General features: G+C 40.7%; 2 protein-coding genes across 3 annotated transcripts in view; one reads left to right on the top strand and one right to left on the bottom strand.

Annotated features, from left to right (window-relative positions):
* Positions 1 to 2467, top strand: part of cd36 (CD36 molecule (CD36 blood group)) — a 6322-nt gene extending 3855 nt beyond the window's left edge. For both annotated transcript variants that reach the window (XM_032505527.1, XM_032505528.1), the window contains exons 9-12: positions 379 to 497; positions 590 to 663; positions 1737 to 1791; positions 1902 to 2467. In XM_032505527.1, the coding sequence (XP_032361418.1) occupies positions 379 to 497; positions 590 to 663; positions 1737 to 1791; positions 1902 to 2078 (425 nt within the window). In that variant the 3' untranslated portion in view covers positions 2079 to 2467. The remainder of the gene's footprint in view (positions 1 to 378; positions 498 to 589; positions 664 to 1736; positions 1792 to 1901) is intronic.
* A 1105-nt stretch (positions 2468 to 3572) lies between these two features.
* Positions 3573 to 20951, bottom strand: part of sema3c (sema domain, immunoglobulin domain (Ig), short basic domain, secreted, (semaphorin) 3C) — a 39310-nt gene continuing 21931 nt past the window's right edge. Inside the window, exons 5-18 of the mRNA XM_032505519.1 lie at positions 17774 to 17893; positions 15740 to 15830; positions 14488 to 14607; positions 14211 to 14353; positions 14017 to 14131; positions 13390 to 13459; positions 12080 to 12224; positions 11395 to 11617; positions 9774 to 9862; positions 9209 to 9250; positions 8806 to 8963; positions 7899 to 7966; positions 6590 to 6720; positions 3573 to 5601 (exon numbers count right to left, since the gene is read on the bottom strand). Coding sequence (XP_032361410.1) covers positions 5167 to 5601; positions 6590 to 6720; positions 7899 to 7966; positions 8806 to 8963; positions 9209 to 9250; positions 9774 to 9862; positions 11395 to 11617; positions 12080 to 12224; positions 13390 to 13459; positions 14017 to 14131; positions 14211 to 14353; positions 14488 to 14607; positions 15740 to 15830; positions 17774 to 17893 — 1950 coding nt within the window. The 3' untranslated portion in view covers positions 3573 to 5166. The remainder of the gene's footprint in view (positions 5602 to 6589; positions 6721 to 7898; positions 7967 to 8805; positions 8964 to 9208; positions 9251 to 9773; positions 9863 to 11394; positions 11618 to 12079; positions 12225 to 13389; positions 13460 to 14016; positions 14132 to 14210; positions 14354 to 14487; positions 14608 to 15739; positions 15831 to 17773; positions 17894 to 20951) is intronic.

Here is a 20951-nt window from a genome sequence, read left to right as displayed (position 1 = left end):
GCCTTGTACCTGTACATGTGTAATGACAATAAAGTTGAATCTAATCTAATCTAATAATAATAATACATAATAATAATAATAATACATTTTATATGGCAGACGCCTTTCTAGATACACAAGGACATCTTGCATGTTTGAGAGGGCATAAAAGAAGAAAACATAATAGAATACATTTAGCTTTATAGCAATACATTTAACAAAAAAGACAACATCTGAAAAGTGCTAAGAAACGTCAGAAAAAAAGTGTCAGGAAGATGTCTATGGCTATGCAGTAGTATGAAGACTTAAAGATTAAAAGCTTTCTTAAAAAATGTCTTTAACATTTTTTTTTTTTTAATTAATTTACTGTGTCTGCCTGTTTCTTTGCCATCTTAACAGGTCAACCTGTCTTCATCTCTCTGCCCCACTTCCTCCATGGCAGTGCGTACCTAAGAGAGAATGTGCAAGGCCTCAATCCCAGCGAGGAGCACCATGGCACCTTCCTGGACGTGGAACCTGTATGAACTTCTATCACACATCTTTTTAATTTCTTCTATTTTTAGGGGGCAGCATCTCTAATTGCTTTGTGGTGGGTTTATTTTTCCAACAGACAACTGGCTTCACCTTGAGGTTTGCCAAGAGAATTCAAGCGAATATGATTTATGGACCATCAAAGGTCATCACGTAAGTTCTGCTTCACCATTTTAAAGGAAAAGATTTTGGGATAATTTGCTTATTTGCCTTCTTGATGATCGTTAGGTAAGAAGACTGAGACCACTTTCAGGTCTGCGTGGTAAATGTGAAGCTACAGTCAGCAGCTAGTTAGCTTAGACTAACGTAAAGATTGAGAGCGAGGGGAAAAAAGCTCTGTGATTAACCTGTTAAATCTTGTTTATTAGGTTCATACAAAAACATTAAAAGGGGCTGTACTTTATTTTTCGTAGTCAGAACGAAAATACAGAAGCAAACAAGTATTTTCTATTTAAACATAGGCTGTAGTGGAGTATTGGAGTCCTGAGCAGAGAATTAAATTACACTCCTTTTTGTGTGTTGTAATCCAAGCTTCTCCGTAGGCTACTTTGTTGTGATAGCCAGAAAAACAAAATGGACGCTTGGTTGGCTCACCTGCACCCATAGACAGAAGCCCAGTCCTTGCTGCAGCGGCTGCAGGTTTGGTTTTGACCTGCGGCCATTTGCTGCGTGTCATTTCCCCTTTTTCACCACCAACCCTAACCCAAAACCCAAAACAAACGTATGTGAAAACGTAGGTATTTCACATATTGGGAAATGGTCTGTGAGAGCCGTGTGGAGGCAACTCCAGCCAGCTGTGTTTTTCCGTATAAGTACAGCCCTTTTAGGTTTGAAAATGACAAGTTGGGGTTTTACTGAGGTGATGTCCTTAATAATCTATTGTTGCTTTGTGTTAAAGTAGCCGCTAAGCTAACCAGCTGTTAGCTCTAGCTTCAAATTTACTGTACAGAAATAAAAGGGCTATCTGTCTTTTCATGTACAGTAACTCTCAGCGAGAAAGTGAATAGGAGTTTTTTTCCCAAAGTGGCAATCTATACCTTTAAGAAGGTTTAAGATGTGGTGTCTGGTGGCACTGACAGAGTGGTTGGGACACATACCACATGCATGCCACCTCCAAACTTTTCATCCCTGCCTTTCCTCTCTGTGTCTGTACTGTCACTACAAAAAAAAAAGAAAAAAAAAAGTGTCATGCATTGAATACCAAGTAATCAACTCTTTCCCTGCAGGGTGCTTAAGAAAATCAAGGATTATACCATATTCCCTCTTGTTTGGCTAAATGAGGTAAGATAAAAAAATAAATAACAACGGAGCCCCGCAGTCATGAAGTGTAAAGTTTGCTTGGGATGCATGATAATCACTCTGTCGTCCTCTGTCTCCATCCTTGTAACCAGACGGCTGCGGTGGACGACGAAACAGCTGACATGTTTAAGGAGGAACTCATCTCCCGTATCGACATGTTGGATATAATACAGAAGGCGCTTATTGGCACAGGTGTGTGCATTTTCATCCTGTGTCTCATCTCCTACTGCGTGGTGAGGAGAAGTGATAACCGAAGCAAGTTTGTGTAAAAGAATCATGCAGTGTCTGTCGAGTGAGAGTTGCAGAGCAGAGTGCATTTAAGCTGCTACGGGACATCAACTCTTTTGATATAGACTTGCACTTTTGGGTAATTTCCGTGTTATTTATAATATCATGCTTCCTTTGATACCAGGGAGGGGCAATACTGTGATTTTTGTAAAGCTCAAGAGATTTGCCATATATTATTTCAATTGCAAACACTGTAACAACACCTGAATCAGGGATATTTAGAGGGAGAGCAGATGGAGACTCCTCTTAACATGTCAGGTTATTAATCTACATAGAGGAGAGATGGGTTTGTTGGACATCCTTTAAAAGAACATGAATCTAATCCTTTGCTGAACTAGTGTCTTCAAAATGAATAAAAGCTGAAAAGGCATTTCTCAGTGGGTGTTTTATTACTGGGGTTGTTCCTACCTAACAGTCTATTGAAATTGGTCCAAAATGCAGCAGAGGCTGTCCCCCTGCTGAAACAAACCTCCACATTGTGCATGCTGCAGCAAAATTACTTGGTTTCCTCTTTACCCTGACTGGCCCATAAATCAAAAAGAGTAATAAAAATGGGCTGGGGAATGATTATACAGTACGTGTGGTTTGAATGGTACTTGAGTTTATTTGGTGAGAAAGCAATATTTCTGCTCAGCAGGAGGCCTCTCTTTGGTTTGATGGGTTTTAAATGACCTTCCGCAGCCTCCTGGGCAAATTCGATTATACAATTTGTTCTGAATCTCACATGAAACACAAAGGAGTGTTTCATTTGGGATTATAACAGACACCCCTATCAATTTGCAACCTGGAAGTATTTTAGGTACAGTGTGCACTTGTCTTTGAAACTCTGGACACACGTTCCTGGTTAAAAAGCTTGACCCTCTTGAGCTTCTGCATAATATTAAACCCATACATTTTCCATGTTGTCAGAATTTCTTGACGTGACAATCTTTAAAGGAATGGTTCCACATTGTAGGAAATACGCTCATTCACTTTTTTTGTCAAGAGTAAGATGAGATGATCAATATCCCTTTCTGGACAGTGATGGGTTACTGTACAAACTTTGTTACCTTCGGCCAGAGCCAGAGTAGCCGTTTCCTGTCTTTGTGCTAAGCTAAGCTAACCCAAAGTAAGTTTTCCAGTATGGCTGTGTTCAGAAGAGTCCGGTGACTTTCGCATGCAGAAACTCGAGTGAAGATAATCACCTCTTCATCATGTTTTTTTTTTTTCAATCCTCCGTGTCTTCCTTGACTACTAGCAACTGCATGGAGGAGGGGTGGCGGCTGTGCGCAAACACGGAAGGCTTGTATCATGTGGACACATCAACAGTTTTGTTGTCATTTCTTAGAATTCCTCATTAAGGAGACAGAAACTACGCACTGTAGCTTTAAGTAGACAGAGGGATTAAGTATTGGCCAGTAACAGAATGATAAGGTTCACATTTTGAAAAATTATTTTAAAAGAAAAGACTAACACTAAAATGCATGATCTTTCTGTAAAACTGAGATTCATCTGAACAGATTTATTCAAGCTATCATGACATTAATAAATAGAAATACATGTTTCATTACACTGAAATTACACTAAGTTGACATGATGCTGGCACACTGATTTATTAAACATGGAGCAGAGATCTGTTTAGACGGAAGGTACAAATAGAGTCTTTTCTCAAAATGAAAATAATACCGTATGTCTCTGCAATTTGCAGATACAGTCATAGCTGATGAAATATGTTGAAATTATATACACATTTTGGCAAAAAAAATCCGCACATTAAATTAAAAGGATAAAACAAACAAAAATATCTTCTGTACACAAGCAACAAATAATCTCTATCTACATTAACTACGCTATTAAAAAAAAAAAAGTCTATTCACATGTCAATGCATTACTACTTCTGAAGTGTCCACTTTGCAGCAAACAATGTGGAAAATATGGATCCAAACAAGGATATTGTAACGTTTAGTCAACTACCTTTTGATGTAAAGTATTCTGTTAAACTAAAATGTGTGTTTCTGCAAGTTATTTAAATCCAGGCAAGGAATAAGAAACCTCTACATTACTGAAACATTTCAATAAACATGCTTCTGTGCAAGAAACAAAAGACATATGATACAATATGCAGCTGAATTACAGTGAGGGTGATTCTTAGTATCTTAGTAATATAATAATCTTAGTAATAGGAATAAATAAAGGCAAGGTCATGTAGCTAAAACCAAATTGTATACAATAATCAGTATTTTACTACAATTTCTGTTTAGGTAACATCTGCACTGAATGTTACGTTTTGCCTTTGAACTAATTCCTTCTTTTTTTTTTAAACTTTAAGCGCTGTAATATAACACTTTTTATTGGGACCACTTACAATCTGGCCTTTGTATGAACAGTGCTATTGTAGACAGTTGGGGAGGCAGTCAACCCATGAGAAAAAAAAAATACATTTTCTTCTCACAAATTGACTTTTTATCATCCTATGTGTGCCCACAAAGTCCTTTTACTTAACAGAGACAATTTTGTTAGCTTAAAGTAAATATAGAAATATGAGTAGAATCTAATAAAATACTAATATTTAACTTTGAGAGGGCGCTCACTTCCAAGCATGCATCTTCCTTCCCTTTGTCCCTTTTCAATCTCCCCTATTTACTGCCATGATTTTAAATGATGCCCATTTTCACATGAACAAAGAACAAATCCATTGTGAACCAATATCCAGCCAGTCCAAATTCCCCCTCTAATATCTAAAATATGATAAGATAAGACCATAGCTGCATCTCAAGGTGTATTGTCATAAGAATTTCAGCTTAGACCCCAGTTTATTAGTGGCACTCTTAACAGGGCCACAGTCCATGTTTGACTGTGACAGCAAATGAATTGCTTGTGGGTGCCTGTGCGTGTGTTTTAGTGTAGGTCACAGCCATCTGGTTACAGTACCTCATGCAAGAAAAAGAGATATTGCTGAATAACAACTCCCCTATACCCACCTCTTTGTTTGCTGTACATCCACAGTTTGAGATGAGAGTTTGGAAAATGAGGGTCTGGGGTATAGAAAACAGAGGAAGGTGTTTGTGTCAGTTCCTGCACCTTCCTGTGTCAGACCTCTGGGAGGTGATTGCGGCGGTTGCGGCTCTTCCTCCGGTCCAACAGGGGCTTCAGTTTAGCCAGGTCCCCCCTGAGAGGTCCAGGTGGCTGCTGCTGGTGCTGCTGCTTCTGCTGCTGTTTCTGCTGGAGGGTCTGGAGCTGCTTCCTTTCTTTGCAGTATTGTTGTACAGCTAGGCTCTCCGCTGGACTGAAGGCGGACAGCAGTTCCTTGGGATGCAACGAGCTGGCCCAGGCCCACGGTGACTGCTGTTTGTCTGTCAGCACGCTCACCATGGCCTCGCTCAGCACTCGCAGGCGGATCTTGGCGACGGTGCGTTTGAAGCTGTTCTCGGTGGTCAGGCAGTAGTAAAGGCCCTGATCCGACAGCTGGACGGAGCGGATAAGGAGGCCGTGCTCCGTTGAGACTACACGCTCGCTCAACTTCACCTGGGGTTGGCACAATTAGGTTGTGTCATAACCACATATACATAGTTTGTAGCAAAGAATTGGAGAATCTATCTATCTATGCATTAACTAGACATTACAGATCAAACTCAAATACTAAATAGAGATTGAAGGGGTCACTTTCTAATTATTTGTTATGGTTTGACCTTTGCAGTCACCAGATTTTAAACCATTTGAACACCTATGACACTGCTCTCCATCGCAATCATCAAAACACCAAATGAGGGAATATCCTTTGGAGAATGGTGCCATCCCTCCAGTATAGTTACACTTCATGTTGATTGGAAAAAGGCAAAATCTACTGTCTTCTTTTGTAGGTTAAATTACATATTCCTGACTGGGAACAGATTTTGGGTGAAACATCTGAAATATTGATATACGTCAAGTGTAGTAGTACAGAGTATATTAAAATGGCAGTCAAAGTGAAGGTGCTGAAAGAAGAGACTTTTCCATGGATTACTTTAAAATCAGCCAGGCCTTAGTTTGGATAAGATTTCAATGTGAAGTAAACTAAAGTGATGTATTCTAAGGCCCACTTTTATTCTCATGAGGAAACGGCCATAAAATGGCCATTACTCTGAGTCTACTCCACTGAGGTGAGCGCTTAATCCATAAAAGATTTTTCATGCAGATGCTTTCTTTCCCAGCTTTATTTAATCTTTCACAGCCCTTCAAGGGCTGTCAAATATTTGTAAACCCTTCTCCCCGCTGAGAATGCAGTCATTAGTCAAGGTACATACCATGTTTGATCTGTATCACTGCTCATTAATATACAAGTCCTGATCAAGTGTGTGAGCTCATGTGATTGCTATGACATGTTTAATGTCTGATGTTACATTTAACTATGAGACCAAAACACCAGAGCAGGAAAAGGACATTTAGATTAGATTAGATTGTATCTCATATTGCGTCGTTACATGCAAACAAGGCGACGATGTTGACCTTTGACCTCTCTAAATGTCAAACTGACCTCTTTCCTCCTGTCATTGTCCCTATGAATGAGCCAGCGGATAGAGGCCTGAGGAGACTTGGGAAGACACTCCAGGAAGGTGGTGTTGTTTTTCACTCCGTACTGCGTCATCTCCACAGCGTTTCTGTAGGCTAACACACATGCACAACACACACACACACACACACACACACACACAGACATCAGACGTCACTTGCTGACAGACAGAAACACCACAGATGGACCTCAAATCTGTCTCAAGTCCCAACTGTGAGAGGGAATTGTTGACACAAAGCTTAGTTCAACACCTGTAGCACAGCCAAACTCCACCCAGACTTCTTCCGTTTCCACAGACTGACAAAATGACCATCAATGCTTTGGGGAAACTCTGGGGTGGGGTAGCAGGACGGGATCAGGCAGTTTTTCCTTATGGGATCTCGCAACACAAGATTTTTTGGGGGGGGGCAGTCATGTGATCGGAACATGCCAGAAATATTTTCGTGGGCTCAGGATGGAATTGGACTGACAATTGATTCCTGGGTCACCCTCTAGTTGTGACTAATTAGTGGTGATGGCCACATTTGTTCTCCAATCTGGTTTGAATTTAAAGATGTAAAATACTAATGGAAATGGGACACTCTGCTAATCGTCTCCTCTCATTAACACCACTAGGAGGGATGTTGCAGTACCTAGACTCACAAACACAAAAACATACAGCAGTTGCAGCTACAGCTTCAGTGTAAACAACTACAATTATTTTGCATTAATGAAAATTTTGCCATCAAATGTGGACTTTTTTTTACATTTGTGAATGTGGATCAGTTCATAGCTCTGACATGACAACTGTCTCTTCACAAATACATACAATAGGTAAACAATTGTAGCTGCACACACTTTTTTTGGACACTTACTTTAAAAACAAGAAAACACATCAATGACACATTATGACCTTATAAATTTGCTAAGGCTAACATGCTGGCAAACCGTTACCTATTTATATCCTGCTAACATGTAGCATTAGCATTTTTTTGGAGTGTTTCTGTCAATCTGCTGATTGTAAGTTGAGTTTTAACTCTGCTAACTCCTGAGAACAGTATCTGGTTTTATAGCTGCTAGCTGCTTTTCTTCTCCAGCTACTACTGCTAATTTTGTCTGCTGCTAAAATCTAAACAATACACTTAAAGAGGCTAAACTCTGTAGAGCTGATTGAAAATGCAAAGTTGAGTGAAAATCATCTGTGGGTTGGTCCCTGAGTGACACCTTTCACTCTATATATAGTCACTTGATCCTTTGTTAATATAAAAATATTGATTAGTGCAGCTTTAAATACCTTTTAGATTGAATCCTCTGCATTGAGTGAGTGGATTTCCATGCATAATGTCCTGCCTTCTGCTTCTCCTGAGAAAGGAAAGAAAAAAAAGAAATCGAAAAAAATAGAAATGAGTGTGAATACACTAACTAAATACAGAAAAAATACACAACCTCTCTTTTCATGTGTTAAACTCATATCGAAACTGTGGAAAGAGCCGTCAATGCCAAAACAATATAAGAAAAACCATCTGACTGTTATTCCACTCAGTGCTGCGCACTCATAACAGCATGAGGAACAGGGCCTGTAAACAGCTGACACATTTCAGACACATTTTCCGCACGAAAACAGGGGCTGTACTTTTGTTCTGCGACCAAACTAAACTTGACCTGCGTCTGACAGGAATGTCAAGAGACACACAGCCGGTAAAGAGGTATCAGTTTAGAGGCGATCTGTCGCTCATACCTCCTTGTCTGTGTTATGTCTAGACAGACGGAGGGAAACAACAAAGGCAGAATTAGTGACATACTTACACTGCACTGAAGGAATCACAAGGTGTGAGCAGCTCCTTTTTCTGTTCTTAACATAATGTTATACATTATATTGTTCATATTATGTTGTTCATATTGTTGTACGTCATCTGTTATCCACATTCAATATGGCCGGGTGTGGTACATTGATTGACAACATGTTTGTTGTATGACTAATGAATACTACTTTGGTTGACGATTGAAAGCCCAAAGCCTCACTAAATTGGGCAAAAGTGAACACAAGTGGACAGAAATAACTATACTAATCAAAAATCTGCACTATGCCAATGTTTATTTAACACTTTGTTTTGATTAGCTGCCTCCATGAATGGGCTCCCTACTCAACTATAAATCAGCAGTTATGAATCCTAAAGCTGTAAACCTTTGTATATGTGTACCGTTTGCCGGAGGGATAGAAGCGAGAGCAGCTGAGTCCGTCCCAGGCACAGTAGGGGTCTCTGGCGAGGCAGCAGTCAGCGCATGCCGAGCCGTAAGCGTGACAACGATGCAGGGAGACCTGTGAGACCCCGAACTCCGAGCTGACGTACAGCTGTTGCTGTAAAGTAAACAGTTCAAATGTCAGCCGCCCTGTTTGTCTTAATAAGTGGCTGGCTGACAGGAAAATGAGGCAGAGCGCAGAAACAATTATGGCTTATTATTTCCTTGCCTTTGGGAGGCTTATTATGCCTAGGAGATTTCTGTCTTGTGCATTACATAGTAGCCGCAGACAAAGAATAACATATTAAAACAATAAAACTGTACTTAATATGTCAGGTATACAAAGTTTAAAAGGACACTTACTTTTTTAGAGGATATTCTCAAGTTTGTAACAGGAGCTTGATTCTGAAAAATTAGCACATAGAGCAAAGTTGAGAGCTTTCAGACATTATTCACAGTTATTTACTAAAATCAGTAAGGAACTTGTTGGGGAAATAAGCAGAGAACCACTGATCAGAAATGTTTTAAGTAAAAGTAAAACGCAGTCATTGCACCGGTTGACTGGAGCCATGACCGATCAGCTTCTGGCCAGATGTAACTTTCAAGAAAAAAAAGCCGAAGGATTCGTGTGATCATAGGTTGATCACACTTTAGATACATAGATAAATCAGCATGTGCGAAGGTTCACTTGGGGCAACAACCAGACTCTTGTGGTATGTTAGCATGTTTCCCATCACTCTGCTGCACTAGACTGCAGAACATCCATCTCATGAATGCCACCCGGCCTCTTTCTGTCTGCCCTTGGCCTTTATGTTGTGGCCAAGCGCTCCCTCTTCCACCCCCCCCCGTTTTTGATTTTGGGAAAGAAAAGGGATGAAAGTAAAAGCATAATGAAAGGAATGGCACTGTTGAAAAACAGACAACTGACCTTAAACACTTCCAGCTCCTCCAGGATCAGATCTTCATGCAGGGTTTGATTGCTAGGCAGCACAATCACCTTCTGTACTGTACCTTTGTCTGAGGGCAGAAAGCAGACATGTCATGAGTTACACGCGCACATGCACACTCACACGCACACACAAAAAAACGTGTGAATCAGATATGGCTACTAACACTCAACTAAGAATGCCAGGGAAACTAGAATACAACGCTTGTGAATAAAATAAACTCAGAGTCTGTTTTCCTTTGCCCATGTTTGCTTTTTGAATTAGGCATGCGAGCCATGACCAGTTTTCATAGCAAAATCAACTGTGGCAGGGGTGGGAATGGAAGCTCCTAAGCCCTCCAAAGGGTGGACATGGGCCACAGAAAGAGCAAACATCATCAATACGGCTGTTTTGTCCTGGGAGTTGGAGCAGCAGAGCAGAGAGAAGGAGTTACAGTAACAGCTCCTGGAAACGCCTGATAAGAGCCTCTCCCTCATCCTTGAGACAAAGCAGCGTTTCGGGGCTCAGATATGGTAAGACAGCACTGGCTTTTCTTCAAGAATCTAGGCAGGAGGAACAGAATGGAGAGGCTGCCTGATAAACACAAGCAGCTGTGAGAGTCCAAGAGCTGCTTGCTAAATGCCAACATGTGCACAATTGGACCTGCATGAGCATGAATGCACAAATTATTATGTACGCACACACACACCTATCATTCTGTACAATACATGTTTTATACTTGTGCTCTCAATAACATTTAGTTTCATAATCAGTCTCAAAGCTTCTCTCTGCACTGTAAGATAAAACATTTGTGTGTCAAAGTAGTTTCTAAAAAACAAGTGACAATATCAAGTTGTTTCAAACGTGGTAGAGACAAGTGAAATGATCTCAACCCACCCACAAGTCCTCTCACCTGATTTGATAAAATGAAAACAAGACATAGTCAAAGTCCTCTCCTAAAGGACCTTGTCTTATCACCCGGTCTGTGACCTATTTGAGACGTAATTTATGCTTCAGGTTTTCAAATTTAGCCCCACAGTCACAGGGCACTATCCCCTCTGTAATCTATTTATCTGATTACAAACAGCAATGGGACTCAACAATCATTTACTCATAAAACTGACAGCTCACACGAGAGAGGGATTGCGTTATTGCTTCTTTCTGTAATTTCACTGTTTTGCTTCTCACTGATCTTGCTAAATCATCCGTGCCAATATAAGATCATATCTGATGCATCTGTAGCAGTGTATGCATCAGCTGATAAATACCAGGAAATTGCAGTAGGAAAATTGCAGATATGAGATAAACGTCCTTCCAAGCACATCTTTAGACCCAATTCTTTAAAAACAAAGTTGAAGGCATTCTTATTACATTTGGTTTATGTAAAATTCCATAATATTAGCTGATATGTCATTATGAAATTCTTTACTTTACACTTACACTTTCAATTATTGATTATCAGCTTCAAAAAGCCATTGACCTTTAAATAGAGTATACAGCGTAATGCAACTGTTGTTGTGGCCATAAGAAAGAATATCTACACAAAGCTAGCAGGATAAAAAAAAAAACCTCAAAGTTGGCTTGTGCTTTGGTAGAATCTGCAGGACATGTCTACATTCATACCTGTGCCCAGAAAAAGCACTTGGTAGTTGCCGTCGGCAGCCATAACCTGGTCCACTGCCACTGATGTGTATTTGTAGTCCGCATTGGTGCGAACCACCAGAGGTTTCCTCCCTACTGGGTAGATGTGGTTAAACATGACTGGATGGTTCCGTACGAAAGTCACCACGTCGTCTGGGAACTCCTTCGTTGTTTGGATGTCAGGTGTGAAGGCTCCACCGGGACACTGAAGAAACAAAAGTAAATGACAGTATTGTATTGAAAAGACAGTACATTAGCTTAGTTTATATACTGTAAGTGTTTATTAAGATAACAGACAACACTATGTTCAGTTTGCTGATAACTGATCCGAATGCATGAAAGTTAAATATGGAGTTCCACAAGGTTCCACATTAGGGCTTTGTTATTTTATGTATTTCTTTTGTTTGATACTTTAATTTGTTAAATACCAAAGATGTTGCAGTTTAACACATTTGCAGATGGTAAAACATATTATCCTTTTCTTTTGGTGATGCTATAAATATACTGAAAGGCTGGTAATACAAGATTTTTCTCTCCTTTTCATGGCTTAAAATGTGTAAAGACATTTGATTACGAGAAATATGTTATGTAAAATTTTGTTTTAGAATCATGCACGGAAATAACCAATGAATTAATGAATGAAAGAATGTTTGGGAAATTAACTCACAGTTCCTGGTCTTGGGTAAGGGATGCGCCCCTGGAAGGCCACCCACTGAAAGTTGGGCCCTTCTCTATGAGCAAAGGGCCCATTGAAGACGGTAAGGATGTCGGCCATGTTGTACACACACACTGCCGAGCCTTTAAACACGGAGCTGAGGAGATCAGATGCATACTTTCAATGAAACACAACAGTGGGAACCTACCACACTCACAGCCTGGAGACCCACCCAGCTAAAATATTCTGCAGTCCTTAATTAGGATCTCCGTTTCTAAGGATGTAATGCTGTCTGGGTGGAACCAAGGCTACTCTCCAGTGGGGACGGATCATCTATTTCCTCCTCATTGATATTGATACGGTTTGGATAAGTCATTTAAAACCAAACTACTTCACACATAAAAGAATCTTTGTTGAAAAGGGGAGCAGGAACATATTGTGCAAAGTGGAGATGGAGGAAGAATCGCAGTGTGGGGAAAGGAAAAGAATAACATTGAGGTAAGATACCTCAAGGACCTCACTGTTTGGTTTGGCTGTGTTCTGCAAGCCAGGATACTCTACTGTAACCTTTCTATGATCCTGAGGTAACAAGCAGATCAAGGGCCTGTGGCAGTGTCACCCTGGGTTAACCAGACAAAATCAATCAGAGATCAGAACACATGGATCAAGTAACCAGTCCTTTAAACCTTCAAATTTGCTGTGCAATCCTGCTGACTGTGACTTTCGGCTAAATGAGAGAAGTGTACACTGAAGTGTATTCAGTGTGATTTTCTTCAATTACCACAGAGGTTTAGACAGTGTGGTAATCTTTTTTACATTATAAATATCACACCAAGAGTGGGTAGGATTCTATGATACCGTTAAAAGAAAAATGGTGACCATATTCCTCTCTTTATTTTCTCTAAAATCTGCCAAAGAAAAAGCTTGGGAATCTGAAAAATACTGTAATTTAATACTCTCTGCTCTCAAAAATGTTGCTGTGTACTATTAGTCCATCTAACAATACATATAATGTAATACACATTTTGTATCAATGCTTACTATAAATATATTTCTTGCCCTCGGTCAGCGAAATAGTGCACTGCTGCTTGCGATCATAAGGACAAAACTTCAAAACGAAGGCCATATAGTGAAGCTACCAGGATGTTGTAAATGATAGTTCAACCTCTTGACTAAGCTGTTCTTCAGCTTGACACATGACGTCTCCATGCAACACGCCCTTTGACAACCACATCCCCTCCCGCTGATATCCAGTCAGTGATTAACATAACTACTGAGGACAGCAGGAATGTTACAGTTGGCTTCAATGCCATCAGTCTTACCTTGTAGATGTGAATACTCCAAACACCAACAGGCCCTTGGGCTGATCGGTGTCCAGCAAAAACACATTTTCTGTAAGGGAAAACACACGTGCACACATGCAGGATATGTGTTACAGTATCTTCAACAAATTCCATATGACCCATATCACTGTATCCTGCAGGTGAGATTGTCAAAAAGTGAAGAATGCAGGAATTAGTAACTGCACATGTTGACACATTGACTGGTCAGATGAGCAACGTGGAAATGCAATTTTAAAATGTTTTGAGTGTGTAGTTTTCAAAGCTGAGGCTCAGGAAGGACTGGAATAATATGCTCAAAAATGAACACAAGGTAACCAAAAAAAACAGTGGTTAACAATGGTTATGAAAGTTAATAAAAGGCTACAGCCCAAATCCAGATCAAACAAAGGGCGTTCTGTGGATTGTTTATGGAGAAAGCAATCACTGGAAACCTTGGAACCAAAATAGTGAGCTTTCGGGAATTAGGGGGGTCTTGTATTTTCTGAAATATTTAGTTTGTTTTCAACTTGTTTCATGGACTGTGAAAATAAGTCAGTCAACAAATAAAGGAAATACATAACATGTAAAAATGCCACAATAGTGTTCCTGTTCCTTCATTTTCCTCACCCAGTTCGTCAAAGTGAGTTTCGGTGCCGTCTTCCTCCAGAACGGAACACACCATCCTGGCTTTTAGGAAGGTGGTCCATTTGTTCACCAGGCTCCGTTGTCCTCCGATGTCACTCTGCAGACAGATAGCAGGCACATAGAAACTCAAAACCACAAAACATACACTATTGATTTATGTAGGCACAGGCACTTACTGGACACACTCTGGCCACCATGGTGTGGATATTTTTAGTATTTCCACTGTTATCTGTCAGCCTCTCACGGAAGAAAAAATACAATTTGGCATCGTTGGGATCTGTTCCGTCTGGTATGAGGTGGGCGTCAATGAATGTTGGCTCTGAATTTAAAAAAAGGACACATTGACACATTATCAATACATACATTTGAAAATAAAAATCTTGTTTGTGTAAATATATAATTTATTTAAACTGTATATATTTGATAATCTTTAGAGAATGTTTGTGTGCTGACCACTGAGCCATTTAGAGTTGTGCTGATCTGTTCGCACAGCATTTCTCTTGGTCAGGCTCCTGAAGATGGCAGCATCTGTCCCCATGAAGTCAATGTACATGCCTGAGAACAGCTCCTGGTCTACAGGAAACAAATCAACAATATGCTCACATATTATGGAGAGCCATTTAACAACAACAATCTACTGTGACGTGCTTCTAGAAACCAAGAAAAGAGTGAAACAGCATCAGACATTTAAGATAATATGGAAACGATACACCAATATTTTATTCTTTGACTGATAAAAAATGTTGCATGAATTGGTTTACAGTCTGTGTGTTCTGCTGCTAACACAAGACTTTATGGTCTCCACAGCCGCTTCATGCTCTTCATCATTCCTTTACTCTCACTTCATCATGCATCAGTTCCAGACCATGTGTTTTGGAGGATATGGGGTAAGTTAGATGAGGATTAGGGGTATGTGGCCCTCATCCAAGCTGGCTTGCTAAGGAGCGAGTGTTGACGGCAGTCAGACAGCCAATGAGGGTCCAAAACATGAGGATGGGGAGATGAAATGCAGAAACTGCCTCTGATTCTCTGAGTCTCTGAGTGCTGAATCACTGTCATCCGCAGCCTTGTCCTTGACCTCAACTCTTATTTTGCAGAGCACTTTCCTTCCTACCCCTTTAGGTTATTCCGCCCTCCCCTTTTGGCTCCCCCCCAGGGCAACTCTGAAGCCACTCACTAGCTGGCAAAGTTGCTGCTGACATGCTCAGGTGTCAGAAAGCAGAGCTGAGGGTGCAATGTGTCGCCTTTAGCCGTGTCAACAGCAACCCTACACCCCTCAACCAATCAGAGATCAAAGGAGAGAGAGGGTGCAGCCTGACCTGAAGAAGGTACTGCTTTAGCCTCTGGTGGTCTGTGTTTGATGTGTAAGTAGAGCTGATATTTGATTTCTGATTTCTAAATTCTTTGTGCAGCAACATTTAAACTATATTGATACTGACTGACATTTGACGACTGTCGCTGGTAGGAGACGGACTACTGGCTGGGACACACAGAGACCGCACCATTCGAATTACAGTACCAACATCGTCACTCAGAAACAACATTTCATGCCCCTTTGAGAACCTGGATGAAGGGGGCTCTGTTGCTATAGAAAAAAAACCCCAAACTTTATTTTCTTTTTTTTCTTCGTAAAAACAAGTTTTCAGGTTTTTTTTGTTGAAAAGACAGTTGAAAAGTAATTGAGGTGGATGTAGGAAGCACCTACTAAGCATAACGGAGACTGTATTCACTTGAGGGTTGAAGGAGCACCTCCCTTTTCCAGATTCGGTCCTCGAGTCGATGTGAAATACTTGTTCCTGTGACAGAAAACAGAGGAAGTCAGAGATTGTGGAGACAGTATAATATGACAACTATTCCGTCTTTACCACAATAAAACTGCATATATGAGTATGTACCACAAGGTAGCCCTGCTTAAATTTCTTTCCCTTTTGGTTTTAAACACAGAAATGGTCCTGGCCTGGTCTTCCTTAACTGGCCCATGTGGGAAAGTAAAGAGAACATTCCCTGCCTTGTGGTGGACTTGACAGTCCAAACGCCTTTTACTGTAACCTGGGTAAACTATAGAGCTTCCTGTCCCATCCTATTTAGGTCTGGTCCTTCAAGGAAGCAGTATTCCTTGAATGGGGATTCAAGTGATGTAATTTTCCAGGAAAACATGTCTGTTCGCCAAGAGGTTCTGGATGTGGACTCCATCTGGTAGGCTGTCGTTAACCTCTACACTGCAAAAAGCATCCATTTTAACAAGTCATTGGATGTTGCAATGAACCAATAAAGCCCCCCATGCACTCAAAATGTGCTTGTTGGTTCTCCGATACACTAATTGACTCAGTAATATGGACATTTAATGCAGCAATTAGTTCCCTACCAACCTGAGTAGCACTTATTAAGACACAAAATAAGACAAAAATATTGACACAGGCGAATACCTTTCTGTTATAGTCTGGGTTCAGTTCTTGGGGGCAAAGGTCCAAACTGTGTGTGCTCGCTGTCAACTTCCCATTATGGCAGATTGTTATACTTGACAGATCCCTTTTCTTGAGACACTGACATGTTTGAGTTGCAAACAGAGCAGTCTGCCTTTTAAACAAAACCCCCAAATGACAAAAAGGCACAGCAGAAGTCGACAGTCTGTGGCTAAAAGTTGTTCACTCAGTGAGCATTTCTCTCCTGGAGGGATTTCCTGCTCTTACTTCCAGAGCTGTGTGGCCGGAGATGAGAGTGCAGCCCTTCATGCCTGACACTAGAGCTCCATTTTCTCCCTCTTATCCTCAGCATCTCGACTCATGTGGCCCAAATTGGGTGGATAAAAACTTTGCTCATACAAAGTTATGGAGTCTTTCTTATCATGTGGCAACACTTCTAAAATCCAAGTAGACCAGTGCAAGAATATGAAAAAAAATGGGGAAAAAAACCTGTCTAATGCTGACGGGAATTTCATTTCAGGAAAATATAAACTGGTATGAGATTTTGGCAATTTCATATGCGCTGGCTGTCATCCACTTAATAGATTTCCAGTACTGACTCATGAATTATAGTTGTTCTACTACAACTAGTAGTAAGCCTTATAATGTCATTCTGTTTTTTTATTATTGCAACGATTAATCCAAAACATATCACATTTTATTTTGAACTTTCAAATAATTTGATCAAATCTGATTCATCAAAAGATAAATATTTGTCTTCCACTTCCCTTGAGACTTTTATGATTACTTTATCTCTTTTAAGGAATATTATTTTTGTTTACTTGCTCTGGTTGTCAGGACTGGATTACCACCCACCCCACTATTTTTATGAAACAAAAGAAGAATAGAGTTGTGAATTACTGTAATTGCACTAAGTCAATTGAGTTAATATAATCAGGTTTATTCTTGAAATAGCCACAGAGGAACCTCTGCATGTTCTTCATTAGCTCATTATTTCTAAATGTCCCACCACCAAACCCCCTTTGTATCTTTTTTTTTTAATTTTAGGTATAAATGCTTACAATTCAGGATTAGAGGAACCAGAGGTTCTTGTTTGTGCATGGTATATCATCCAGCAGCCTGCAGTGTATCCTTAAGTATTTCAATGGACAACCAGTGTAAATAATTTACCAAACACATGGACAGTGTTGGCCTCTAGCTTCTCAACAGTTACTGTAATGGATGTGTAGACCACCAGGCCAATGTCCGCAGAACATGGTTTATTCCCCTTAAGAGTTTGTATATTTAGTGAAGCGAATCTGTCATTGTGTTCCCACCTCTGGTCTGCGGCCCCTGTTGATGTACACACAGACAGGACTGTACGCTCCACTGCCACACATGAACAGATGAGTTCTGTTATAGGGCTGCACCACCCGGATGAAGTTCCCACAGCCATGCTGGAAAGTACAGATAAACATAAAAAAGTTCAATAGATGAGAAACATTAAAAATGTAAAAACTTTGCTCATATTAATTCCCAGGAAATGTTAAACTCAAATTTAATAGTAACAAGTAATCTTTAATAAAAGGATTGTTTTCCGATTAGACTTTAATGCAAGACTGGAGCTTTTGAGAGGAGAAATAACACACTGTTACTTATGCAAATACATAATTTAATTCATAGGCGATAAAACGTACCATTGTTTTCAATACACTTGCTGCTACAGCCTTGGTTGGTCTTGTATGACCAGAACCTTATGGTAGCCAATAATTTAGCATTTGCCTAAGTTTTACTTGTAGTCACTGTGGTCAATGTTTAATGATTATAGTGCTATAGTATAGTTGCTTTAAAGGTCCAAAACCATGCAAAGTTTTAGGTTCATAAATGTTGTAATTCAGGTTTCTACTAGAACATAATTAGATTCCTCAATGTTCTTCAATTCTTCAAAAAACATAATTTCTCTCATACTGTCTGTCTGAAAATAACTGTATACCTGTATTCACTCTTTACCTGTTTTAGAGTCTCTTTAAGGTTTCCTCCCAAACAAGCCCTGTCTGCACTTATTGCCCAACATTTTCAGATCTTCTCCATCTGCGCTGCGTCATAGCAGCCGGGGAATGACTCTAACGACCCTGTAGCGGCACTTTCTACGTCTATATAGTGTAGCTGTGACACCACAACTGTAAAGAAGTCCTGACAGCTCATTTAAAAGCACTGACCCTGAATGAGGGCTGTGTGCATTTCTGTGACTTGAACGTTTTGATACTTTCACAGTATTTACATAGCACCCACCTGCTTTATAATACAAAAAAGACATGAAAATCCCACTTTTTATCATATGAGACCTTAGTTAACCTTAAATAAACCCACAATGAAATAACAAATGAATAGCAGTTGGCAACACTCTTCCAATATGTACTCTAACAAATAATAATAATTACTTTAATCTCAGCTATGACACAATAAACTGAAACAGAGGAGCATGTCTATTTCCTGGTATACAGCCAAGGTGAATACCAAATCCAGAACTTGTTTATCTCTCCTGAAGTATCCTATTCCATATGAGGCGGTAATTCAAACTTATCTCACTTCTTATGGCAGTTACACAATCACATGCTGCACCCATCAAACAATCCCACAGCTCACTGGTCTGGTATTGAGGCCAGTGGAAAAAGAATGTCAGTGGTATATGTGATATACCTAGGTAAGGCAGATCACTGATCTCCCTCCATCTCTGCTTTCACTTCCCAAACCCAGCAGTGGGAGTGCTGGACTTTGTGGCTCATTAAGCTTAGGCTAGCAGAAAACGAGTGAAGAAAGGAAGAGAGCAGAAAGAAGTGGGGAGGAGAGGAACACATATCCAGGGAGCCGTCAAGAACTTGGCCGCGGCGTCAGGAAAGGCAGCTGCTGCAGCTCGCGATCGGTTGACTGCTCCACTGGGAGCCTTCAACAAAAAAACAACTGAATTTTCACCGTTACACACCCATATCGGTTATTTATCCTGCACCTCTACACAGTATCTTTTTCCCAGTCAGTCTGTCTGTCTTTTTCCTCACTTTTATCACCCATTAATCTCATCACACCCTCCTTCAACCCTCACTGGGCCTGGGTCCTGCACCCATATCTGATGTTGAGTTTCGCAGAGCCACACATATGTAGCCGCATCCTGTTTTATTGTCATCTTGAGTTTCCTCTTCGTACGCACGCAGCCTCAATGACCGTGCCAGATAAACAGCATTGAGCTTCACGGCCTCAAATTCAAGTGGTGATCATAATTAGTTTAAAGTGGAGGCTTTTGAGCTAGCAGCAAACACACTAAATCAACCTGGTCAGTCTGCATGTCTCCTTCTGTGGCGCAAACAATGTGCTTTCGCTGTCTGGAGCCCCTTCTGACCACAGTTCTATCAAAGAAGAGGAACACAATATATACAGATGTGTAGGGTAAACCATAACGGATGGGGGCTCTGATTTAAATGAAGAAACCCATGAAAAAGGAGAGCAGCATTATGGCAGAGAGAAAATGAAACATACTGTGGTAGAGGAGAAACCGAGTGTTGGAAAAAGTGACCAAGAAAAGTGGAAAAAAATAGTAAGATTGAAAGAGAAACTTTAAGAAGAGCCAGTGGCAGAGTTGCGAGCATAAAAGAGATGACAAAAGGAAGAAGGGGCCCCTGAGTGGCTCCACACGAAGATGGCTCACTCAGATATTTGTGGGAGCCCGTCTGCAGCCGGCAGGCTGTGACTCAGAGCAGCACAAATCACCCAGTGACGGAAACGGCTTCTTCTATTTCTGCAACAGCATGTTTTACAAAACCCTGGCTCCATTACCCCAGCTGCTGTCAGTGAATGGACAGATGATGGAGAATGTGGGGAAAAACAGGCAGCGCTGGTTGTAGTGTGATGCTTTTTATGGTAACTTGTACCGTTACTTTAGGTAACCCTAATTAGATAATTAGGGTTTCAATTTATCTACAAAGTTGCTTGGAGAGTTTGTTCTTTAAAAATCATTTCTTTCTATCTCCCTGTACTGTGCATTGCAGTGAACTGTGCATGTATTTCAGACCAACCCAATTAGAGGAAAACAGAGACAGAGGAGGAATCAGTCTTCTGAGTGCTATGCCTTCATTAAATCTTGTTGCAGCTAACAAGTGCTGCTGAGAATCAGGCCGGGGTTATGAAATCTCTGCATCAATGAGCCATGTCCCATTTGCGAGCTTTGATTCTGGTTTATTTTTCTACAGTGCTCTGTGGCCCTCCATCCTCCCACGCCTCACTCTCATTCCTGACAAACTGTGCCGATGCCAGGAGGACTCCGGGCCAGGAGGTGACCCTGCAGACATCTGCAGCCTGCTACACATGTGGTTGGATCTGACACAAGCTCACAGATGGGAGAGGGAAATCCCAGGAGGCGGCACGCTCAGTTCCGCAGCAGAACCACTTGAAGGAACGCATCCGGGAACAGCTGACAAAACCTTTGGTCTAGATCTCGAACATCATGGCAGATGAGGGCTATTC

The sequence above is a fragment of the Etheostoma spectabile genome, chromosome 23 (genome assembly GCF_008692095.1).
Source record: "Etheostoma spectabile isolate EspeVRDwgs_2016 chromosome 23, UIUC_Espe_1.0, whole genome shotgun sequence".
NCBI lineage: Eukaryota > Metazoa > Chordata > Actinopteri > Perciformes > Percidae > Etheostoma > Etheostoma spectabile.
The sequence above is the reverse complement of the archived record's forward strand: the minus strand, read 5'-3'. Positions and strand labels throughout refer to the sequence as shown.